The following is a 24974-nucleotide window of genomic DNA, read 5'->3' as shown; positions in this document are numbered from 1 at the left end:
TTACCATCCTCAATTGAAGAACTAGACAACCCCAGCTATTGGATAATAACAACCTGTGTAGGGTTTTTTTTTGTGTGTATAATGGCAACAACAAAATTAGAACCTAAGACTTAGGCCAAACTACCCAAACCTCCTATCATTAAGATGACCCAAGTGGGTAACTGTGTAGGTTATCCAGTAATAAACCTCAAGTGCATGAATAGCCAAGAGTAAAATAAAAGAGGCGGTTGAATTTTTCTAGGCCATCCTAGATTGTCGATACAAAAGATATCCTAATTAATTTAAAAACAATGAATCGATAAGCATTCACAATACTACATATATAGAATAGAAACATACCATGATAAGATTTTGAAAGCAAAATAATGAGCATTACATGAGTCACTCATCACACATAAATGCAACTTTAAGTTCGCCAAAATATGATCGTAGATGAAGACCCTATCTTTGTATAGAAAACTTTTGGGGTCTGGGAATCAAGTGAGTAATCTACTGTTGTTTGTCATTCCTAGCCTCTAGTTGTCCCCCCTTGTTTTTTGACTTTGCCCGGGCGATCTTGGCAGGGTTTGAACGCTCTGACTGTGAGAATTGAATCAGAATTTGCATAAGTGCAGTAACAACTGCCAAACCAAAAGCTGAAAATGCAACACCCTTCCAGGAAGAGAGTAGCGAAGACCGTTGTAGGAACTTTACAGACCCCGCAACAACCAGACAAACCCAAGATATAACTACCTGCTCCCAACATGAAATTCATGGTTCGTTAGGAAAACATCCATAGATTGACCGAAAAAAATGAAAAACATCCATAGGCAAATGGGATACGGAAGAAAAGAAGGTATGATAAATAAGAATTTAAAGGATTAGTCATGTTGAGAAAGTATCTCACCAGAAGAGACTTTATTGGTCGACCAGTATCCTGCAAATCTTGATCACTAAAAGAGTCCTCAGCTATATGTTTGTCTAACAAAACATCCTAGTTTGCCAACAGGTAAAAAATAAAATAAAATGAGTGATATTGTTAAACAAAACACAATAAGATATAGAGAAAATCAACTGTGCAAGTAGAACATTGTGCACAATTTTTTCAAAATCTACTACCATTAATGATAGATCTACATATAGAAAAAAGAAACAATTAACTCACACCACATTAACCAATATGTGGATCCTGTGATGAAAAAAAAATAGAGATAATAATAGAACAGTAAAAAAGTTCTTTCAACATGCACCTTGGCCACAAATATATCTCGACACCATTGAGCAACAGCCTCATCTGTTTCTGGCAATTCCTTCATTAAATGCCTCTTGATATGAACATGCACCTGTGGAAGGAAATATTACAGATCCTCTTCATGAAGTCAATCAAATTAAAGCATAAAATTAACATAATAGAGCCATCCAATCCCTTCAGCATCAACAAAATAGAAAACCTCAAATATTCCAAAAGCCAAACATGAAAGAGACATTTAAAATCATCCAGCACTCAAGTATCTGAATAGAAAACTAAAGATCTTTAAAAGAACTAGTGTTTTTCAAACTCATGCCCAGAGAGTGCCAAGTCACATCTCTTAACTCTTATTTTCCTCAAGCAACAACAGTGCCTAGAAATGCTGTGGCTTAACATAGAAATCAAAAAACAAGAAACATATTCCAAATTCTTCTGATAGAACTGGATCGAGATAGAATAAAAAGCAAATCGTAAAGCATAAACCAATCTGATCAGTACCAGTTTGATAGAAAACCAGTAATTCAGAATGATACAGTGGGAACTCTCTCCCTCTCTCTTAACTCCCTGGAATTCAAGAGACCTCATTCTCTTCCTTCCAATTTCCTTCTCACAACTCTCAACTGACTTTAATTAAATCCCCAATCTACTTTTCTTACCAAATACTAGCTACTCTGTTATTAATAGAATTGGCCCAATTGGGTCCCAATCCCCTACTAACCCCCCCATATTCTAACTAACCTACCCTTTTAACCCTAGAGTCCCTTGTCTTGATGTGCTTTTCATGGCCTCCATTTGCCCAAAGCAGTTATAGAAATATGTAAGTATTAAGACCACTATACAAGTGTCAAAATCAACCAAAAAACTAGTACTAAATATTAAGCACAAATAAAGGCACGCACTGACCAAGGAAATCATTCCTTTCAACCTATCTGAAATTCCAATTTCTAATCCAATAAGTGTTAATTTCAGAAGTTACTTTCACCGTCGACAAATTACTTAATCAGAGAATAGTGTAACACAATAAACTTACTGAAAGCATAGGGACTATTGAGTTTAAAAAAAGGAAAGTCAATCAAATCACAAATGTGCTATTTGTTGGAAAAAATATCCAACACCAGGAAAACCACAACAACTGTGCCCGATATGTAGGAAAATAGGTCGAAATAACTATAATTGTTGAAGGATAAGGGTTATTTGGTTAGGATTAGGATAAGTTTGTTTAATCATTATGTTTCTGCTGTTTATCCTTAGGATTAGGACAAGGTTGTATTATCATTATGTTCCATTTTTGTTATATGAATTAAGTTATCTTTTTTTTTCTCTTTCTCTGTCTATATTTTATAACATGCTTCTGCTGAAATAATGATAAAAAATTATCATTATTTCCCCCCACTTTCTATTTGGTATCAGAGCTCTGGAGCATACCTAAGCCATGGAGAAAATGGGTGTGTCAGGAGCCAATCCTGGCTCAAGTTCTTCTGGACAGACAGGGTACATCATTTCTACCACTACTCCAGCAGCTGGAGATGATGTCCAGTCCTCAACAGGATCTACTTCCATTCAATTCAGTGTTCATAAATTGAATGGCAATAATTATCTAGTGAGCACAAACGGTTAAGCTGGTAGTGGAAGAAAAAGGAAAGCTTGGGCATCTTGCTGGTTAAGTAAAAAAACCATAAAAAGATGATCCTAAGTTAATGGTATGGAAATCAGCAAAGTCCATGGTGATTGAGTGGTTGATTAATTCTATGGAATCTGCAATAGGAAAGCCTTTCCTATTCCTACCAATAGCCAAGGAAGTGTGGGACTGCGTCAAAGAAACTAACTCTGACATTGAGATCTAACCGCTTACTACAACGAAATGCTGACACTGAGGCAAGAGCTCGACCTCTCTTATGAGGACAAATAGGAATGCCCTGCAGATAGTGCAAAACATCTAAAGAGTGAGGAAAATCAAAGGATCTAATGCTTCGTGCGGGTGTAAATAAAGAGTTAGATGAGGTAAAGGGTGGAATTCCAGACCATAAACTCCCTCCCAATATGGAAGAAGTGTTCTGAGAATTCAGAAGAGAGGAGGCAAGACACAACATTATGCTGAAGAGTGAAGAAGCAAGAAACTGCATCTCATTAACAGATAGAGAACTCAGCCCTTGTATCTAGAGGATCAGAACCAAATGGAGATAAGATGAAAAAACTGTGGTGCGAACACTGCAAACCATGGCACACTAGTGAGACTCGCTGGAAACTACTAGGTAAGCCACCAAATTGCAAGGGAAAAGGACAAGCATTTCAAGCCATAAAATGAAGTCCGAGGCCAGCAATCTTCTCCTGGAGACCTTTCATTCACAAAGGAATAAATAGACACACTGGTGAAACTTCTACAGTCCTCAAATCCATCTGTAAAACCACCTTCTTGCTCCTTAGCCCAATCAGGTAACTATCTACATGCTGCCCTTGTTAACAACAATTTCCTGGATTTTAGACTCTGGTTCTACAGACTCATGACTGGATCTGCCAATCTGTTTGTTTTATCATTATGTTTCTGGCTGTTTATCCTTAGGATTAGGATAAGATTGTATTTATCTAATATCTATCATTATGTTCCAGTTATATTATATGAGGAGTTGAGATAAGTTAGGGGAAACTTTATCACTTTTTTTTCCTCTCTCCTCTCAATCTATATTTTGTAATATGTTTCTGATGAACTAATGAGAAAAAATATCATTATTCTCCCTACTTTCTATTATAATATTCAATGACACTCACATAATATGGGCAGAGAAAAAATTGATGGAGTTATTTCTAAATCTTGATTTTGATTGCCTTACCACTGAAGGTTGTCCCTTGAAGAGTCTTAGCATTGTAGGAGCAGGGGAACTCTTAGGGATAGCTACTGTTATATCATAAATGGCAGGAACAAATGAGCGCATATGACTTACTGCAGAAACAAAACCCTGAAAGAAACACAACAGTAAATATTACACTATAAATATTACAGAGTAAAAATAGAATTACTTTCCTAATTCTTGTAGCATAAGTTAATACATGAGAGCTAACAAACAGTTTTACATATGTAGAAGACTTTGTTCTGGGGTAAGTAACAATGTGGGCCTTTTAAAAGCAGAATTTAATATTGTCACATTTATGGGTGACAAATATCCTTATATCCATTCCTAATCTGTATGGATCCAAATTCTGAAACTGTTCTCAAGCCAACAGTTGTAATGCTTTCTGTTAGAAACAGTGTAAATAGGATAGTTATGGTATGATTTTATATTTTATATATATTATTATCTAATTACGGTAATTAGGGTAATTGTATAGTAAAGCCTTGTATTATCACTACTACTATTTATTACTTAGTGTAATATAAATAGTATCCACCGGTCAGTAATTGGCATACAAATTCCATCATATGTCTCCTGGGTTCTTTTTCCCTCTCAACATTTCCTTTTTGATAGATTATAAGATAAATGAAATTGCACCGCTCTTGATTTTGTGAAGCAAAGAAACCCTAGATGTAATTCCTAGGTTTCTCTAGTTCTCTTCTAGTTCTGTTTGATTTCCTACACCACCCTAACAAGTTTTCCTCTCAACATTTTCTTTTTGACAGATTATAATATAAATGAAATTGCATTGCTGTTGCTTGTGTGAAGCAAACAAACCCAAGATGTAATTCCTAAGTCACTCTAGTTCTGTGTGATTTTCTACACCATCCTTATCTGTTTTCCTCAAAAGGAAATTAGAATAATTCAACCCAACAAAAACCAAATAGTTTCTTTCCTGAATTTTCTCGGATGCCCATCTAAATCAAGACTGTATTCCCGAAGGTGCTGTTCAAAGCAGGGACGGTAGGTAGAGCAAAATAGGGGCAGCCACCCCCTTGAAAGAACAGAACCTTAATATCTACAGTTGAAAAACGAAAGCATTTGCCTCCGCTACATAGGCATATTACCTTTGATATTTGAGGTAGTATTTCAGTCTTGGTGGTCAAATTGAAGTTTTTAATCATTTAGGCATATGATATTTTATTTTTCATTAGACTAAATTTTATATGTTAAATTTCCGCCCCTTGTAACAATTTTTTCTGGTTCCATCCCTGGTTAAAAGCACCTACCTAGAGGGCCACCCAAAAAAATCTAACCTTGAGCCAATAAAACCATAATCCTTATCCTGTCTTCCATTTTGTTAGCCATAATCTACAGGAGACCAAAAGACACAGCAACCAATTATACAAGATGTTCAGAGATCAAACAGAAACACTAATTAAATTTAGAAAACTAAGGAGCTCATATATACCATTCTAATTCTTATAGGTCAAAATCTATCGAATTTAGATATCTTGTCTTTGACTACATCTCTTGGTCAATTTCTGTATAGTCCTCAAAACATTTCTCAAATCAATTAATCATGTCCACATGAACCTAGAGTGACCAATTTGAATTAACCTTTTTACATACCCATACCAGCTAGAGTGATATCAACCTATTACAAGAAGTGGAAGTGTAATATAATTTCATCAGCGGTACTGCTAAGATTTGCAAGTCTATAGTAGCTGCTAACACAGAATAATTGAGACTAATACCTAGACCAGAATGATTAATACAGTGTAGCTTCCAATCCATGGAAGGAAAAGCAAGGTAAAGAGGGCAGAAAAAATTATATTTCACCTTAGTTCTTGGAATCAAAACATTTCTGGGAACAGACAATCCAGTGGAAGTTGCATATTCCTGAGCAGCTAATAGTTTGGCCTGTGTAAAGCGTGTTCCTTCTACAAAGAGAGCCAACCAAAAGGGAAGAGGGAAATCACTCAGTTGCTGGATGCCTGACTGCAGATATGGTAACAAAACATTCAAATGAGATTCCCAAATGAAATCAAACAGCTAATGCACCGAGAGAGAAAATTTACAGCCATTGAATGTATTGCTGCATAAGTAAGAAAAAAGACATCAGTTTGACAAACACAAGCATGTATCCCTTATCTTATGAGCATAAAACATATAAATTAATTATATTTTAGCATGTCATACCTTTAATGTGCTTTCATCCTTGGCCCAACTTCTCTCCAGAAAAAGATACTCAGAAAACCACATTGACCAGCCAATGACCTGCAAATGTAGAACTTAGCCTCTATCCTAATTTGAAGGTAAAATAATTGGGATTATAAGTAGAAAATTATACTTGTAATGTTCAACTCATGATAAGATATGAAAGAAAAAGAACTGAATATAATTCTGTTTTAGGGTTTAGGCAGCGGCCACGACAGACTGAGCAGTGGCATCGGAAACATAGTCCCCAGAGATCAGAAGCTATGATACCAACTTTAAAGAAAAATAACTGAAATATATTTTTGTGTGTTTGCAATACAAGCTCCATTCCCTTTTTGTAGGCTAAAAGGATAAACCTATTAAAGGAAATAGGAAAACTACCCATAAAAAAGGGAAATAGGAAAAGTAAAAAAGAAAATAAATCTATCCAATAATAACAAATATACGGCAAGATTTTATTCTATTTACAAGAATAAGTATAAGCCAAAATTATTCCTAAGAGAGATTAAAAAAACGAGTATGAATTTATATTAGAAAGCTTACAATTGATGTTATGAAAATGAGAGAAAGTGGAATAAAAGAGAATCCGGTGTTACTGTTTCCCCAAATTAAGATCCTCTACAGTGCAGGGTGCACTTTTGGTGATTTATTCATAATGACTGAATAAATTCATTTTGAAACTATAAGTCAGAAGCATATACCGGCAGAAACTTTGAAGATTTCTTCATCACAGCTAGAGTGCTGCCAAGACAACCTGAACGCTGTTGAATGATATTGAATAACCAATCAGCATTTGAAGCAAAAAACAAACAAATATGTCACAAGAAATAGAAGATAAAATCAAAGAGTAGCATATTTTATTATATATAATAATAACACATGCATAAGTAACCCTTAATATGTGTCCTTTTGTCCTCACATAATATCAAACATTCCAAACTTACGAATAAAATAAATTACTTGTATTAATACACAAATGAATTTGTGCTAATTTGCTTTCATTGAAGATGTGGAAAATATCAGACCAACTAAGACAATCACCTGAGCTGAAACCCATCCAACAAGCCAATCAATATCACTTCTGTGATTGCTTATCACAAGTGCATGCTCTTTACCTGATAATACAAAACAGAACCAAATTATTATATGTAAGCAAATGTTGTCCCAAGAACCTCCCCCCTTTTCCTTTCTAGAAGATAAGAATACATGTACAACACACGAAAGAATGGAGGGAGTAAAGTGCTTAGTGCTAAATCATAGGCTAACAAAAGACTTACCCATTAAATGAAAGGTTTCATGATCTGTGAATATTTGGACCTAGAGCCAGAAAGTTCCAAATGTAAGAATAAATTATACAAAATGCAACAGAATAAACCATTAAATTACAGTTCATAAATTACGATTTTCAAATAACCAATTTTCTTTCTTTGATAACATCGTGCTTTTTGAAAGTACAAAACAACTGATCTCAAGAGAATATATTTCTCAAATTCCATGTGTCATGGTAGCAATCCACCAACCAACTAACTCAATAGCATCCTTTTAAAAGGAACTGATTTCAAAAGGAGCTCTTTGAGCTCAGGCCAGGCTAGGCTTTTTAAGAAAATAAACCAGGCCAAGGCTTTTATCAAAGCCTATCTAGTTAAAAAGGTCAGGCTCTGGGCTATTTAAAAAGCCTTTTAGACCTAACAGGTCATCCCATTTAAATAAACAAAAATAAATATTTCTTGTTAGTATTACTATTATTATATTATATTTTTTATAATGTATTAAAATCTTACATTTATTTATCCTTTTAAATGTTAAGCATGTTGACTTACATAAATAATCAAACTTAAGCTTACAAGTTTATTGAAATTTGAAAGATAAATTTTATGTCCTAATTAGAGTTCTTATTGCAAAATATGTTTTCAAATAAGTTATCATGAATGTCAGCTTAAACCTTAAAAATATGTTTATATCATAAAAACAAATTAGACTTGATTCCGATAAAGCCTAACATATTTGTTTCACTTGTAAGTTGGGCCAAGCCTTTAAAAAAAACCTATGACAAGGAAACAAGTTAGGCTCAGGCCATGTATTTTTAACCAAACTCAGGCTCAAGTCTAACCTGGTGTAACCTATTTCCACCACTACTTGTGATACAAAAAATAGAAAAAGGCATTATCTCCTTCAACTAAAATTCAATTAAAGTCAAGAAAATTGTAAGCAAGAAAAAGGCTTCATTTCGCAAGAAAAAGTTATGTCTAGGAATAACAAATAATAAAAACCTATATTGAACATAGAGAAAAATGTAAATCTATACGCTAAATTAAATCATGTTTTGTAAGTAGTAATATTCAGTATCTCTCTAAATCTCTACGTCTTCCATAATTTCTCCTTTTTTATCCAGCTAGGCTCGTAGAAAAGGGGGGAAGTTTAATCAAGAAAAGGGGATGGGGGTATTGGAACAGTAATAAGGAAGATAACAAATCCTCCCAATCCTAACCAATCATATGGATTAAAGAGCTATATAGTATCACGTAACCATAGGATCTTCCCTCTACTTTTTCAGCCAAAATTTAAAAGATCCTAGAGTTTCAATGCACAGAACCACTGATGATTAAATGAACTAAACATCCATACCAATCATTCCAAGCCCAAGAGAAACCTAAGAATTAACCAAATAGGCAATTATGCCCAAAAACTTCAAAATTTCTAACTTTGATCAATTAGATTGCTAGTATAAAATAAAAACCTGCTAGAGTAGCTTGATTGAGTTGGAAGTCTATTCAAGTCAAACATTTTTTGTTTAAGCTTAAAAAGAAGTGACTCTAAGACATGCTTGTTTTCAGAACCTTTTTCTTCAGAAGCTACTATTTTTAGCTTTGGAGAAACACACTAAAACAACTATATTTGAGGTCTTCGCTATTTTTTTCATAAATATAAAACATTTTAATTGAAAGGTAGAAAAGGCACAAACAAAGTGACCCTAATTCTGAAATTTGATTCACTTTTAGTACTGCAAAGTAAAAACAATGAATGCAGTTTTATCTCCCATTGAAATATTTGGGACTAATTATGCAACATTGTAAAGCCCATACGTAGCATATCGTTCATTGTAAGTCACACATGCACAAGGTAGCCAGATTGCCCAGGTTTGATTTTACAACACCACCCATCCAAGGAGAGGGAAGAGATGCACTATGAGAATAATGTAAAAAACCCAATTCCATATCTCTAGAATACCACATAGAGCAAGCAAATTGCAAAACAAACTACGCACTGGTGGATAACTGCCTAAATTTGAAGACAACAATAAACACCTGGATAAATCTTCTCAATAAGCACTTATACCACCAGACAAAAGAAAATAATAAGGTAAAATGAATTAAACATCTCCCATAAGTCAAAATTAGCTTACAGAGAAGTTAAAATCAGTTGCGGAGAAGATAAATGAGAGTTCTTCTATAAATTAGGTTATGCATAAGGTAATTTTAACTTACGGGAGAAACTTAATTCATTTTATCTTATTATTTTTTTCTCCTATGAGAGGGCGAGCCCTGGTGCAGCGGTAAAGTTGTGCCTTGGTGACTTGTTGGTCATGGGTTCGAATCCGGAAACAGCCTTTTTGCATATGCAAGGGTAAGGCTGCGTACAACATCCCCTCCCCCATACCTTCGCATAGCGAAGAGCCTCCGGGCAATGGGGTACGAAGTTTTTATTTTTTTCTCCTATGAGTGTTGATCGAGAACTTTATCCAAACAGAACGAAAGAAAATTAGAAAAAAGTTGGATCATAGTTAAACACCTTAACTCCTGCCCACCAATCAATAAGCCATACAAGTTCCAGCCACAAGAGTTCCGCCACTACCCGGTTGATCCGTCTGTACAAATTCTTGGACACCGGCCTTACCACGACATAGCATATTGCCTGAGACAATGAATCAAAAGGTCAAAGTCAAGCAAATTAATGGAAGCTAGCTACTCAAGATATTTCTTAGTTTCTTTTATCATTTGTGGCATGAAACCAAAAAATGTGAAAAAACTTACTACGCACTCCATATCCATCAGTAGAAAACTAAATCTAGTTGTTATACGGTGAACGGAGAGTAATTAAATGCTGCTATGATTGTATTAATGAAGAAAGAGTTCCCATTTGCATGTTGATGAGCGGTTAGAAAGGGGAAGAGAGAAACCTGAATGAGATTAACAAGGAGGCCGGAGGCGAAGAAGAGCAGGCCCAATGGCACCACCACAGCCGCTGCTGCAATAGCCATGGCCAGGCCCAAAGGAGCAGAACGCAACACAGAGAAAGTGAACAAATGAAATGATTTATGAATAGTAGTACTACTATTGAGATTTGATTTGGGAACTGAGAGCACACACAGCAGCACCCAATGGAATCGAATTGTCGTTAACAGAGAGAACAACGTTCTTTTCCCTCTTTTGGATTTTCCGCAAACGGAACCACACACTCTGCCTTTCCGGTTCTCACTTGCCACCAATTTATTATACCTCTCTATTCTTTTCTTTTCTTTTTCCTCTCTAATTAAAGATAAAAAGTTTGCCATAGGCGCTTAATTATAATTTATCTTATTTAAAATTGTTTTGCAATATCGATACATAAGTATTAAATTCATAAATAAATATTTTACTGAACAAAATAATACTACTATAATTTTCTTAATCTTTATAATTATTTTTATTTTTTAATCCTTGGAAAATTCTTTTGATCATTTTAGTTCGTGAAATCTTTTGTAATTTTTTTTATCTTCATCATTAAAGAAGTTTCATTAAAAGATGGTTTAAAAAACAAAATTTCATATCATATCATGCGTCGCTCACATATGCAAATATGATATGTTATCATGGCAATGTGTTGTTCATATAGACATAAGAATTAAGATTATGTTTAACTAGTTGAAAGCTCAAAAAGTATTTGACAATTATAAACTGAAAAATTAACTTTTTAAATTATAAATATTTAATAAAATTAATTGATAAAATAACTAAAAAGTGTAAAAAAAATAAAGTCATAATTTATTTAAAAAAGATTATCAAAAAACTTGATAAATATAATAACAATAAAAAGGAAAAAAAAAATAAAAGGTAGCAACTAAAACGTTACTTTGACTTAGCATTTTCAAAAAATGTTGAAGCTAATAAAGGAAGTTTGTTTATTGAACAACCAAGCAAATGTTATATGAGATAAAATTAACTGAAAATAACTTATTAAAATTATAAGTGTTTGATAAAACTAGTTGATGGAGTAATTGAAACGTGTAAAATAACACAAATAATAAAATCATGATTTATTTTTAAAAAAATAATCAAAAATTTGAATAAATATATTGAGAATAACAACAACAACAACAACAACAACGCCTTATCCCACTAGGTGGGGTCGGCTACATGGATCAACTTTCGCCATAATGTTCTATCAAGTACCATACTTCTATCCAAACCATTAATTTCGAGATCCTTTTTTATAACCTCTCTTATAGTCTTTTTGGGTCTTCCTCTGCCTCGAATAGTTTGTCTTCTCTCCATCTGGTCTACTCTCCTCACTACAGAGTCTACCGATCTTCTCTCTACATGCCCAAACCACCTAAGTCTATTTTCCACCATCTTCTCTACAATAGGCGCTACTCCAACCCTCTCTCTAATAGCTTCGTTTCTAATTTTATCCTGTCGAGTCTTACCACACATCCACCGCAACATCCTCATCTCCGCTACACCTACTTTATTCTCATGTTGGCTCTTGACCGCCCAACACTCTGTTCCGTACAAAATCGCCGGTCTTACCGCAGTCCGATAAAACTTTCCCTTTAGCTTGATCGGTACCTTTGCATCACATAACACCCCCGATGCTTTTCTCCATTTCATCCATCCTGCTTGAATGCGATGATTCACATCCCCTTCAATTTCCCCATCATCCTGTATTACAGACCCAAGATATTTAAACCGTGTGACTTGAGGGATAATATGGTCTCCTATTTTCACCTCTGAGTTAGAAACCCTCCTTCTTTTGTTGAACTTACATTCCATATACTCCGATTTGCTTCTGCTTAGGCGAAAGCCATGTGTTTCTAGAGCTCGTCTCCAAGTTTCCAACCTCTCATTCAACTCCTCCCTCGACTCTCCAAGGAGGACTATGTCATCTGCAAAAAGCATGCATCTCGGCGCTATCTCTTGGATTTGTTCCGTGAGGACATCCAGAATTAAGGTAAAAAGGTAGGGGCTAAGGGTTGACCCTTGATGTAAACCAATTGTGATGGGAAAATCGTCTGACTCTCCATCCTGTGTCCTAACACTAGTCGATACCCTATCATACATATCTTGGATAGCTCGAATATATGCAACCCTAACCCCTTTCTTCTCTAGAGCTTTCCACAAAATCTCTCTAGGCACTCTATCATACGCTTTCTCCAAGTCAATAAAAATCAAGTGCAAGTCTTGTTGGGCCATGCGATATTGCTCCATCACCCGCCGTAATAAATAAATCGCTTCCATGGTCGACCTTCCCGGCATGAAACCAAATTGATTCTCAGTAACTTGAGTCTCCTTTCTTAATCTCCGTTCGATCACTCTTTCCCATAATTTCATGGTATGACTCATGAGCTTGATTCCCCTATAAAAAGTTAGAAATTAACATTTAATAGTGTTTTAAAAAATGTTATAAACTACTAAAAAAGTTTGTTTGTTGAACCATCAAACAAGCTTTTTCATTTTTATTATTTAAATGTTAAATTAAATATTTGAAATAATATGTTTAATAACTTAGACTATTTTATTTTAAATATTTTTAATTTATATTTTAAAGGCTGTTATCTATATTTTAAACCATTTATACGCATATGTTAATAATATATTTTTAACATAAATTTTTTGCCATCAGTCTATATTTAAAAAATTCAATATTTATTATATAGCAAGTTGTTTGTGGAAAAAATTAATTAATATTAAAATAAATTAATAATTGAAACGCAATATTAATTAATTTTCATAAAATATCAGTTAGGAAAATTTACCCTTATATCATAGTTTTGAAATCTCGTCATTGAGAGTAATTTTAAAAGTTACTAGCTTAGCTTAGTTTCTCGAGTTTTACATATGTATTAAATTCATATTTTATAATTTATAAAAGTAACTTTTATATTATTTAAATTTTTAATATATTTTATTTAGTTTAAATTTTATTAAATGTTTATTAGTAGATATGCTAATTAGTATTTAAATATATTTTATATATACACTCTAAATATATAAATACCAGATTGAAGATGTAAATTAATTTCAATAAGTTTTGGTCTAATTTCCTCTTCTTTTCTTAAAAAAATATATATATTTTAGTCTGTCCTGATTGTCCAAGATAAATTTTGAAGTTCTATCAGATATAACTAAATTTCCAGCTTAAAGAAAATATTGTGCAATAAACTTAACAACATACTGGTGTGGATGTATGATGAGGAAGTGATTCCTACTTTATTTATTGCATTATTTGCTACTTGATTTTAGGGAGAAACATATTCATGAAGTTGAAGTGATTGCACACAATTTAATTTGACTTCATCGAATGCCTACTACTATAAGATTATATTTTAACAGTTTTACTTTTTGGTCTACCTACGTTGAGACTATTAGCACGTACCAGTTTGTTAATGAAAACTAATTTTTTAAAATTAAAAAAAAACTACCAATTTTTTAATTAAATCTTTTCATTATTTTTAAATTTTAAAATCTATCTGTTTAATAATTAGAAATTTTCTTTTTAGGTTTTCAACTTACTGATTTTTTTTCCAGTTTTTAAACAACTTTTTAAAATAATTTGCCTCCCTTTAAAATAAATAAAGCGAGTTAAGTTTTAATTGCGTTATTTTTTTTTAAAAAAAAGGAGAGCAACAAAATAACTAATTTCTGTTTTGCTTCTTTTTACTTATCATTTTCATCTACTGAAATTTAAAACTACCCATATTGTTAATTTTAAAAATCTACAACTTTATTAGTTAGAACTTTCCATTTTTTGTTTTCAACTTGCTTAATTTTTTTTCATTTTTAATTATTTGTCTCCCTTAAAAAGTAAAGGTGAGTAACAAAGATAAATGTTAGGGAACTTTAAAAAATTAAATTTGATTTATAAATGATAATTTGTGACTTTTTAAAATTCAATTTGAACGGGATAAGAGAAAAATAAAACTAAAAGGATAAAAGACAAAAGCACCAAAAATAAATGATGGAAAAGAAACTATGAAACTAATTTCATGTTTATAAAGAGTTGAGGTATAAGAAATAAAATAATTGCATATATAAATGTAGATGTATTTAGAAAATAGATTAAACTAAAATTAATAAATACATTAACTCATAATAAGATAAATTTATGATTTATTAAATTTAGCGTAATAAAAATGCAAACACACAAACATCATAATAATTTTTTAAATTTATTTTCATTTTCATTAAGTCACATATTTTATTTTAATCTTGTATGTTGAATATTTATTTTTTTCTTTTAAATATGTTTCTTATTTTTAATTCCAAGTTTAATTTGATTTAACAATTAGACTAATTATTTTTCTGAACTATCTCAACCCATTATCTTTTATCTTTATCAATATACTTAATTTTCTTAACTATTTATTTTCAAAATATCTTTTCTCTTTTGAAATTATATAAGATTAAATTTTATTTGTGTAACTACATTACTGTAAAATATGCTCTTTTCTCTTTTGAAATATCATTATCATATCTTATTTACACGACAAATAAGGAATGGATTAACATCGAATAAGATAGTTACTATCCTATCCACCAAACGACCTTAAATACACAACATTCCATTTGTTTCACAATTATCATAACTTTTTTACACAAACAAAGATGAACTAATAAATATAATAAAAATAATACTTTCTAGTCTTTGGCACTTTAAACATATCACACGTACCAATAAAAATAATTAATTTTATCGATTTTCAAATGTTACTAATGTAACAAATTTGCTTGTATTAATAATCATTATCTTGGTATAATTGATGTGAAAATATTAATGTTTAAAATTATACATTATTATCAATAAAAAACATAAATAATTAAAGTATTTAATAAAGATAACCAGTGAAAAAAATTAAGTAATTCATAAAAATTGTAAAATACTTCATTAATTTCCATTATAATTGTTATCTTAAATTATTTTATAAAATAAAATACTGTTTAGTATGAATAAAAATCCATCTTCTAAAAAAAAATGACAAAAATTCGTACAAAACACACGAATGACATGAGAACTTTATTTCTAGGATATGATTTTAATTCCAAAACGTAATGCGGTCTTCCTTTATAAGCCTTCACTTCAAAAGTCTCCTCCTGAATTGTTAGATTGTGTTTGGTTAATTTACATTTGAATTCATGTGAAATGAAAATTTTAAAAATTAACGTAAATTTTACACCACAACGTTATATTTTAATCAAATATTTAATTATTATTATATTTTTTATCTAAATTTACTTTCACACTTTTTTCACTTTTTAAAACTAAAGACAGCCTTAATATCAGGACATCAAAGGTGCCACCATACAAATCGAAGATAAGTATGTTTTTGTTGAGTTTTGGTGAACCTTCTTGTCCAACCCATTATTTCTTCTTTTTTATTAAAAAAAAGCCTCAATTGCTGATTGTGGTCAAACCCATTAGCCATATATAGCAACCTGTAAGCCTTCTTGTGTTGCTAGCCAAACACGTCCATGATTTGATTTTCCGTGGAACAATTGTTATTTGGATTTTGTTGAGCTAATTTCCAGGATTAACGGAACGAGGGATCTATTTCAGTTTTATTTATTTTTCTTTTAACATTTTAATTTAATTTCTTTATAAAATAATTTCACCTGATCTGTTTTCAAATTTTCGTTCATTTCGTGCTCTAAGATTTCGTATCATATAGCAGAACTATTCTACAAATACCAAGAAAGAGTATTTTATAAAAAGGAAATAATTTTACAAAATTATTGTTTATCATCGTTAATTCATTTATAATTTCTATTGTCATTATTATCATTATGGTTATAAAAAGAAAATAATTAACGCTACGTTAAAAAGATAAATTAATACTTATTTTATTATTACTTGGAATCCATTTATTTGTTAACATAAATGTTTATTTTAATAAAGTAAATAACTTTTTATTTCTTTGTCTAATTTTTTTAATTAAAAAATAATTTTTAAATTAAGAAATAAATCTTATCTTCTTCTTAAAAAAAATATATGAAAATTATTTAATTTAAAATTAAACAAACCCGTCCATAATTTATCTTGTTATAATACGAAATTTAGTATAAGAAGAAGAAGAAGGGAATAATATCTTACTGTTGCTCGCGGTAGAATCCATGACTTAGAAGTATCCTTGTCAAAAAAATAAAATAAAAAAAAGTTGGGCTGATTGAAGTGTAAAAACACAACACAACGCAGCCTTTGTGTTCGCGTCTTTCACTTTCTCTCTCTTGTCTCTTTGTATCGTGCGTGTGTGTTTAGCATTCACAATGAACAGCATCTCATCACTGACCCTTGATTCTCACGCAATATGCAACACTCAGCGCCCCATCTCCCTCCGCCAAGTTCGCCCCACTCGAAACGTCGTCGTATGCTCCGCGAAGCCCGTCGCGCCTCCCCCCACCAAGCTCGCTGCTGCCGACACCTCCGGCAGCCGCATCGGGGCGCTGAGCCAGGTCTCCGGCGTGCTAGGTTGCCAGTGGGGCGACGAGGGCAAAGGGAAACTCGTCGACATATTGGCCCAGCACTTCGAAATCGTTGCTCGCTGCCAGGTACTGCCAAAGTTCTCTTCTTTTTCAATTTTCATGGCTTTTGTCTTTGTTTCAAATCGTGGGTTGTTCGGAAAGTCGATGGAATTAGTGTGTGTGTGTGTGTGTGAGTGAGTGTTTTGGTGGCAGTGTTGTGTTAAGGTTGATTGCTCTGCGGTTTAACTGAATCAGTGTATTTTGTTTGTTTGTTTTTTTTTTTTTAAGGTTTTTGATATTTTAATTTATTATGAGAAGAACACTAGATTGAACCTGGAATTGGGAGGCCTGTCAATTTTATGCCTGAGATTACAGAGATGTCGTTTTTGTTTCTTTCATTATCGAATAATGTTTTATTTTAGCTCTTCCATGTTAGCAAAGGGTAGTGGTTTGACACTTTGACTTTTGAGTCCCTGATGTTGCAAAAATAAGGATTAAAATGAGGGAAATGTTTGCAATATTCTCTAACACATTCTTTTGAACACACTTTTTACTCTTGGTTGGAATTTATTGGTTGGAAATCATAAAACTTTTGGGTCTGGCTTCTTATTTAATGAGTACTACACATGATTTTATAGTTTCAAATAAATTTTAACGGAGTCCATTAGAGAGTGTTTTCTCTTGAAATGATTGACCCTTGGTAATTTCAAGGGCTATAGTGGCAATTTTGTAATTTCGGATAGCAATGCTATTTAGTTTAGTGATTATTTTGGTGTATTGTGATAGGGTTTTTCAATTGTTATTTTGCACTGGTAATTTGTGATTATTATGTGTTCTCAGGGTGGAGCTAATGCTGGGCATACTATCTATAATGCAGAAGGGAAAAAGTTTGCCCTACATCTTGTTCCTTCTGGTATTCTCAATGAGGATACTCTCTGTGTTATTGGGAATGGGGTTGTAGTGCACCTGCCGGGGTTGTTTAAAGAGATTGACGGTCTTGAATCAAATGGGGTCTCTTGCAAGGGAAGGATATTGATATCTGATCGCGCTCACCTGTTGTTTGATTTTCATCAAGTAGTGGATGGGCTAAGAGAAGCCGAGCTTGCTAAATCTTTCATTGGCACCACCAAGAGAGGCATTGGACCCTGCTACTCCAGCAAGGTTAACCGTAATGGCATCCGAGTGGGTGATTTGAGGCACATGGATACTTTCCCTCAGAAGCTTGATCTTATATTGTCAGATGCAGCATTGAGGTTCAAAGATTTTAACTATGGTCCAGATGTGCTCAGGGAAGAAGTTGAAAAATACAAGAGGTATGCCGAGAGGTTGGAGCCCTTTATTGCTGATACTGTGCTTGTCATGAATGATGCCATAGAACAAAAGAAGAAGATTTTGGTTGAAGGAGGACAAGCTACCATGTTGGACATTGATTTCGGAACTTATCCCTTTGTTACTTCTTCTAGCCCATCAGCAGGCGGGATATGCACTGGTCTTGGTATTGCTCCAAGGGTAGTTGGTGATTTAATAGGAGTGGTACGTGGATATTTTTCTATTTTTTTTTTATTGTTTATTGGAGTTGTTGGTAATCTTTTTTGAATTTTGTCTGAACTGTGTTACCCGAAAAGAAGTCTGTGTTTCTTATCAGTAATTGTTCCTTACTGCTAAACTTTTAGCTCAGGAACTTCAAGCTGTTTCTGTGCTTTTGTATTAAAAAAAATATAATGTCAACGAATTAAGCATAATTAACACAGGAAGAATGGTTTATTAATTTTATTTTGGTTGTACAGGTGAAGGCGTACACAACAAGAGTTGGTTCTGGTCCTTTTCCAACTGAAATTTTGGGTTCAGGAGGTGATCTCCTCAGATTTGCTGGGCAGGAGTTTGGCACAACTACTGGCCGTCCTCGACGGTGTGGCTGGCTCGATATAGTTGCTCTGAAATACTCATGTCAGATCAATGGTTTCTCATCGTTGAATCTTACCAAGCTGGATGTTTTATCAGATCTTGAAGAAATACAGTTGGGTGTCTCTTACAAACTTGCTGATGGCACCCCAATCAAATCATTCCCTTCAGATCTCCGTCTTCTTGAGCAACTGAAGGTAACTTTTCTATCTTTCCCATCTACACCATTATTCCTCCACCTTCACTCTAGTTTTGGATCACATGACCAAATGCTTCTATTTAATATATGACTAATATAAACCAACATGGGAATTAACAGGGTTTTCAAGGAAGGTAAAGGTCCTTAATTTTTGGGAATTTGCGTTGCATTCTCTTACGGCTATTTGTTTTCATGTTTTAGGTGGAATATGAAGTACTTCCTGGATGGAAATATGATATTTCTTCCATAAGAAACTATTCTGACCTTCCAAAAGCTGCTAGGCTGTATGTGGAAAGGATAGAAGAACTTGTGGGGGTCCCTATTCACTACATTGGTATTGGGCCAGGACGTGATGCTCTCATATACAAATGAGTTCACATTGGATTTGCATGCCTCTGTAGGTAAGTTGAGGCTTTTTGCGGTAGAGGTGTCGATTCCCGCTAAGTTTCAGTTTTTTTGGGATATAAACACATTTTTAGTGACTAGTGAGGATCAGCTACATGATGTATTATTATGTTGTTAGCCATCATCATTGGCATTTTGGGTTTTTATATGAATTTGATACAAGGTGTTTGCAGTCTAGTTATGCAATACTTGTCGGAATGATGAGTATGAATTAGATGTATGATGCTAACATCTGCCCTTGTCGTGGTGGTATTCATGTAGCGGAAAATAATGTTGTACTAGTAACCCACCCAAATGCTTTTAGCTTTCAACTATCTACAAAATTGCATCATGGTTTTGTTGCTCTATGCAATCTTTATTCTCGCTTATCATTGCTTCGTGGAGAAATGGTAAGTTATTTTTGGCTTTTTATTTTTTAAATGAAATGAATACATCGCCGCTGGAAAGGAAAGGAAATGGAGAAGAAATATTGACCAAAGTAGTATGGTAAAAGTGAGACTCGCTAATATTCAAAATTTTCTCTTTCTTTCCACTCCATTTCTTCTTTACGGAACCAAGCCTAAGTGATTGGTGAATGTAACAACATTGGAGGCTAAGAATCTAGAATCAAGTGCCCAAGGATTTTTCTCTTTTTTTTGACAAAAAGTGCCCGAATCTTAATTTATCTCTCTATTATGTCACTGGTCATGAGTGTTTTTGGCCTGATTTATGATGGGGATAATGTTAAAGCAGCGGGGGGTCCAATGAAAAGGAATTCCAACACAATTATTGCGATTCAACTAGTTAACTTAAGCTATAACATGCAATTTTTTATTTTTTTGTAGAATAATATGCGAAATTCTAATCCATTAGTATTATTGAATTATAAAGTGTCACTCAAATCAAATAAATATCTTAAAATGAATCCTAAATAAATGCGTTTTCTCATCATGCATCAGTTTTATAATTTTCAGAAAAACCAATCAAAACCCGTGATTAGGTGCTGTTTGTCTTTTTGGCAGAGTAAACTTTATTTAATCATAATTCATTGTCTTTACATGACCGCCGCACATAAAAAATAAACTCATTTTAATTAATAACTTTTAAAAAATGTATTGATCCATCTTCTTTTTAAGAAGAGAAACCCAAAAAATCCACTACCTACTTTTCTTGCCACATTAGCTGAATAGTGATGTTGACTTTTTCCAATTATTATATTTGTCATGAAAAAATTGAATTAAGTTGAAGAATGAATTCTGCTGTCAATTATTATATTGCGGCCGGCGTGACAAGTATTTTGATACAGACTAGAGATATGCCGGGGCAGGGACGCCATACTAGCTTGAAGTCACAAACCAATCATGTAATACCATCTCCAAGTCCATACATACACTATGCATGGATATTTATTATTTATTGTCTATGTTATTGTTAAATAAAGATTTGAATGAATCTCACAACAAATGGCTCAAAATGAAATGAGCATAACATAACCATTCCAACATGTAAAGGCATGCTGTATTGTACTAGAAAGTTTCAAGTTTCTCTATCTGTTCTGCAACTGCAATCCTTACATAGCAGCCAGCAATGGAGACACGGGCCAGTAATAAGAAAGCATCACATCTCCCTTTGCAGCAATTCATTTCTGTTACCACCCCTCTTCTTGATTTGGAAAAGGTATCTACTTTGACTCTCCCTCTCTCCTATGGTCTATTAATGATATCAGTTGCTTTTCATGTATGTTACTGTCTAGTGCCACTTGAATTAGAAGAGTGATGATAAAGGTCATAGGTTGGAAAGAGTGGTTTATGGGATTTTTTGTTTCTGGGTTAGGAAGCTGAGGTATCAAGCTCAGGAGTGTCTCAAGAGAGGGTGGTCATAGAAGATGCTGAGAAAGATGAATTCAAAGTCAATGACTGTCCCATAGAGCAAGTAAGGCTAACAGTTCCAATCACTGATGATCCTACTCAGCCAGCACTGACATTCCGGACATGTGTTCTGGGGTTGGCATCATGTGTACTACTTGCCTTTGTAAACCAATTTTTGCCTACAGAACCAACCCTTTGAAAATCTCTTCGGTCTCGCGCCGATTATTACCCTCCCACTTGGGAAACTCATGGCTGCAACCCTTTCCACCAGACCAGTCCGAGTGCCATTCACAAAAGGGTCTTTTTTGTTGAATCCAGGGCCATTCTCTTTGAAGGAACATGTGCTGATCACCATCTTTGCTACCTCTGGATCTAGCGGTGTTTATGCAATTAACATCATCACAATTGTTAAGGCTTTTTATCATAGGAGCATCCATCCAGTAGCAGCTTATTTGTTAGCACTATCAACCCAAAGCTTGGGTATGGATGGGCTGGGATTTTTAGAAGATTCCTTGTTGACTCCCCTTATTTGTGCAGGTGTCTCTATTCAGGGCATTTCATGAAAAAGAAAAAAGGCCTAAAGGAGGAAACACTAGGCTGCAATTCTTTTTCCTAGTCTTTGTAGTGAGCTTTGCCTATTACACTATTCCAGGGTACTTTTTCCAAGCAATATCAACTATCTCATTTATTTGCTAGATTTGGAAAGATTCCATCACTGCTCCATAGATTGGTTCAGGCATGAACAGCCTTGGCATCAGCTCATTTGGCCTCGATTGGAACACTGTTGCCGGCTTCTTAGGCAGTCCTTTAGCTATACCTGGCTTTGCCATCATCAACTTGTTGATTGGATTTGTGCTGGATATCTATGTGGTGATTCCTGTTGCTAATTGGAGCAATTTATATGATGCCAAAAAGTTTCCCCTCATTAGTTCTCACACGTTTGACTCTACTGGTGCAATATATAATGTTACTCGGATTCTAAATCCCATAACTTTTGAAATTGATTTGAATAGTTATAACAATTACAGCAAGATCTATCTTAGTAATGCATTTGTATTTGAGTATGGATTGGGCTTTGCAACTTTGATTGCCACTATTTCGCATGTTGCCCTCTTCCACGGGGAGATGATTCTTCAGGTGTGGAGGAAGACAACAAGAACACTAAAAGAACAACTTGGAGATGTCCATACAAGAATCATGAAGAAAAACTATGAATAAGTTCCTGAATGGTGGTTTGTCACCATTTTGATTCTTATGGTTGTTATGGCTTTGGTTGCTTGTGAAGGCTTTGGCAAGCAACTCCAACTGCCATGGTGGGGAATTTTACTTTCTCTAACAATTGCATTAGTCTTCAGCTTGCCAATTGGGGTTATTCAAGCCACAACAAACATACAAACGGGACTCAATGTGATTGCAGAGTTAATAATTGGATTTATTTACCCAGGAAAGCCCCTTGCTAATGTAGCCTTCAAGATTTATGGACATGTCAGCATGTTACAAATTAGGCCACTATATGAAAATTCCTCCTAAAACTATGTTCATAGTGCAGCTGGTAGGCACAGTTGTTGCTTCATCTGTCCACTTTGCCACGGCTTGGTGGCTTCTCACGTCTATTGAGAACATTTGTGATGAAGCATTGTTGCCAAAGGGTAGTCCATGGACATGCCCTGGTGATGATGTGTTCTATAATGCTTCAATCATATGGGGAGTAGTAGGACCAAAGAGAATGTTCTCCAAGGATGGTGTTTATCCAGGGATGAATTGGTTTTTCCTTAATGGTCTACTAGCACCCCTTCCAGCGTGGTTGCTTTCTCGCAAATTCCCCAACCACAAGTGGATTCAACTCATCAACTTTCCCATCATCACTGCATGTGCATCCAATATCCCACCATTCAGATCTGAGTTATATTACATGGGGAATTGTTGGAATCTTCTTCAATTTTTATGTTTATAGAAAGTTCAAGGCATCGTGGGCTAGTCTAAATATTACTTTCTGTCTCTGCTGATTGTAAAGTCTAATGGAATGTTGAATAAGATACACAGGTTGAGAGCAGAAACGAACTAAGAATCTGTTTTACTTTGATTTATTTGTATTTAAACTATCACTATCAGTACTGATTTATTTGTATCTTATTTCAATCTTCCATGCCTCAATAGGCAAGTTGAAACTTGAAGTACTGATTTCAGAGTTTTGGGATGAAAATGAATTTGTAGTGATTAGTGAGGATTACTACTTATTATGTTGTTATCCATCACAAATGACACTTTGGGCTTCTGAAGAAATTCAATACAGGATATTTTTCGCTTTAATTTTGGGTAAACATAAATCATATTTACAGTGATAACAGCTGCCCTTGTTTTGTTACTCAGCAGAAATAATAATGTTGTGCTTGTAGTAATGATCTATAAGCTTTCGCTTTCTCTAAAATTGTTGTCTTTTGTTGCTCTTAGTTCTCACTCATACCATCAATTTTACTTGCTTCAGCTCATATTAAATGGCGTCTAATCATTGACATTCAAATTGATTAGTAGCATGCTCCCTTCTTGGCTTCTTACTGCTTCCCTGAGGAAATGGTTTGTTTGTATCTACTACTATTGCTTAAGATGAAGGTTTTAAATTGCAGCTGTGGTCACAGTTTTGGCACAATTTTTAAAATTGGGAGAAATTGTGGTTATGGTTTTGTTGCGATCCTTAATTTTGTGAGAAATTACGAATATATGTAGTCACAGTTTTAAGGTAATCTTTGACATTCTGAGAAATTGCGGATAAATGCAACTAGGATTGTGGAGAGCAAAAAAATTCTTAACATCACAGCCAGAATCACATATATCAGACTATTTTTAAAAACCTTGCTTAAGATTAAAGGGGGAGGGTGGTTGTTGATTAGGATTTGGATGGTTATCAAGTTGCAAAGCCATGACAAAATGTTCACCAAGACAAAATTAATTGTGCCAAGATCAGCCGAGATTCTCATAAAGTTTGCTTGTGAAATGAAGAATTAGAGCAACTTTAATGGAGCAACAACAACTCTTCTTATTTAATTTATAAGAGTCAAAAGAGAATTAATAAAAATCAATGTCAAATTGAAGACGTGTAGTGGGGAAAACAATTTTATTGAGCTTTTTACATCCAGTTATCTGAAGAGAAAAACAATCACATTTTAAATAAGATTTTACAAATTTTGATATGGCTATTTATTCAATGTCTTTGTAAGTCCATAGAACAAACATTTATTTTATTAAAATAAGGTCCAACAAGCATATTTAATATTAAATTTGTGACGTTAAAATATTTTAGTTATCAATTTATTTTCATATTAAATAGTACGATGGTATTCCAATTGTTTTTTGTTCAACTAGCAAGATTAGATATTCCACCATCCCATTCAGATAGGTTATAAGTTTTAGTACTTAATTTTTTTTCAAAATTTAATTTTTAGTTTCTAAATTTTATTCGATCGGTTAAAATTTCTTAACTTTTTTCTATTAAAATTTTTATTCTTTAAATTTTTATTTGAATGGTGAAGATCCTTAAATTCTTAAAAATTTTAATTTATTATTTTAATTTATTTATAAAATTTGGATTTTCGACTACTAAGAACCAAAATTCGAAAAAGTTTAGGAATAACAACT

At 33.6% G+C, this 24974-nt stretch overlaps 2 protein-coding genes and 1 pseudogene across 2 annotated transcripts; 2 read left to right on the top strand and 1 right to left on the bottom strand.

Annotated features, from left to right (window-relative positions):
- Positions 1–210: 210 nt before the first annotated feature.
- On the bottom strand, positions 211–10752 carry LOC114400464 (1-acyl-sn-glycerol-3-phosphate acyltransferase 2-like). Its single transcript, XM_028362920.1, has 11 exons — positions 10454–10752; positions 10066–10188; positions 7554–7593; positions 7318–7391; positions 6978–7037; positions 6259–6336; positions 5899–6057; positions 4057–4182; positions 1230–1322; positions 887–973; positions 211–732 (listed from the first exon to the last, which is right to left on the bottom strand). The coding sequence occupies exons 1-11, from the start codon at positions 10532–10534 to the stop codon at positions 490–492; spliced, it is 1164 nt and encodes a 387-aa protein (XP_028218721.1). The 5' UTR covers positions 10535–10752; the 3' UTR covers positions 211–489.
- A 5937-nt stretch (positions 10753–16689) lies between these two features.
- Positions 16690–19839, top strand: LOC114400232 (adenylosuccinate synthetase 2, chloroplastic). The gene is made up of 4 exons (XM_028362571.1): positions 16690–17075; positions 17829–18521; positions 18776–19087; positions 19291–19839. The coding sequence occupies exons 1-4, from the start codon at positions 16794–16796 to the stop codon at positions 19459–19461; spliced, it is 1458 nt and encodes a 485-aa protein (XP_028218372.1). The 5' UTR covers positions 16690–16793; the 3' UTR covers positions 19462–19839.
- Positions 19840–20663: 824 nt separating this feature from the next.
- On the top strand, positions 20664–23651 carry LOC114399948 (annotated as a pseudogene).
- The last annotated feature ends 1323 nt before the right edge of the window (positions 23652–24974 follow it).

Source organism: Glycine soja, chromosome 19 (assembly GCF_004193775.1).
Source record: "Glycine soja cultivar W05 chromosome 19, ASM419377v2, whole genome shotgun sequence".
Lineage (NCBI taxonomy): Eukaryota > Viridiplantae > Streptophyta > Magnoliopsida > Fabales > Fabaceae > Glycine > Glycine soja.
Note: the sequence above shows the minus strand (reverse complement) of the source record. Positions and strands in the feature narration are given on the sequence as shown.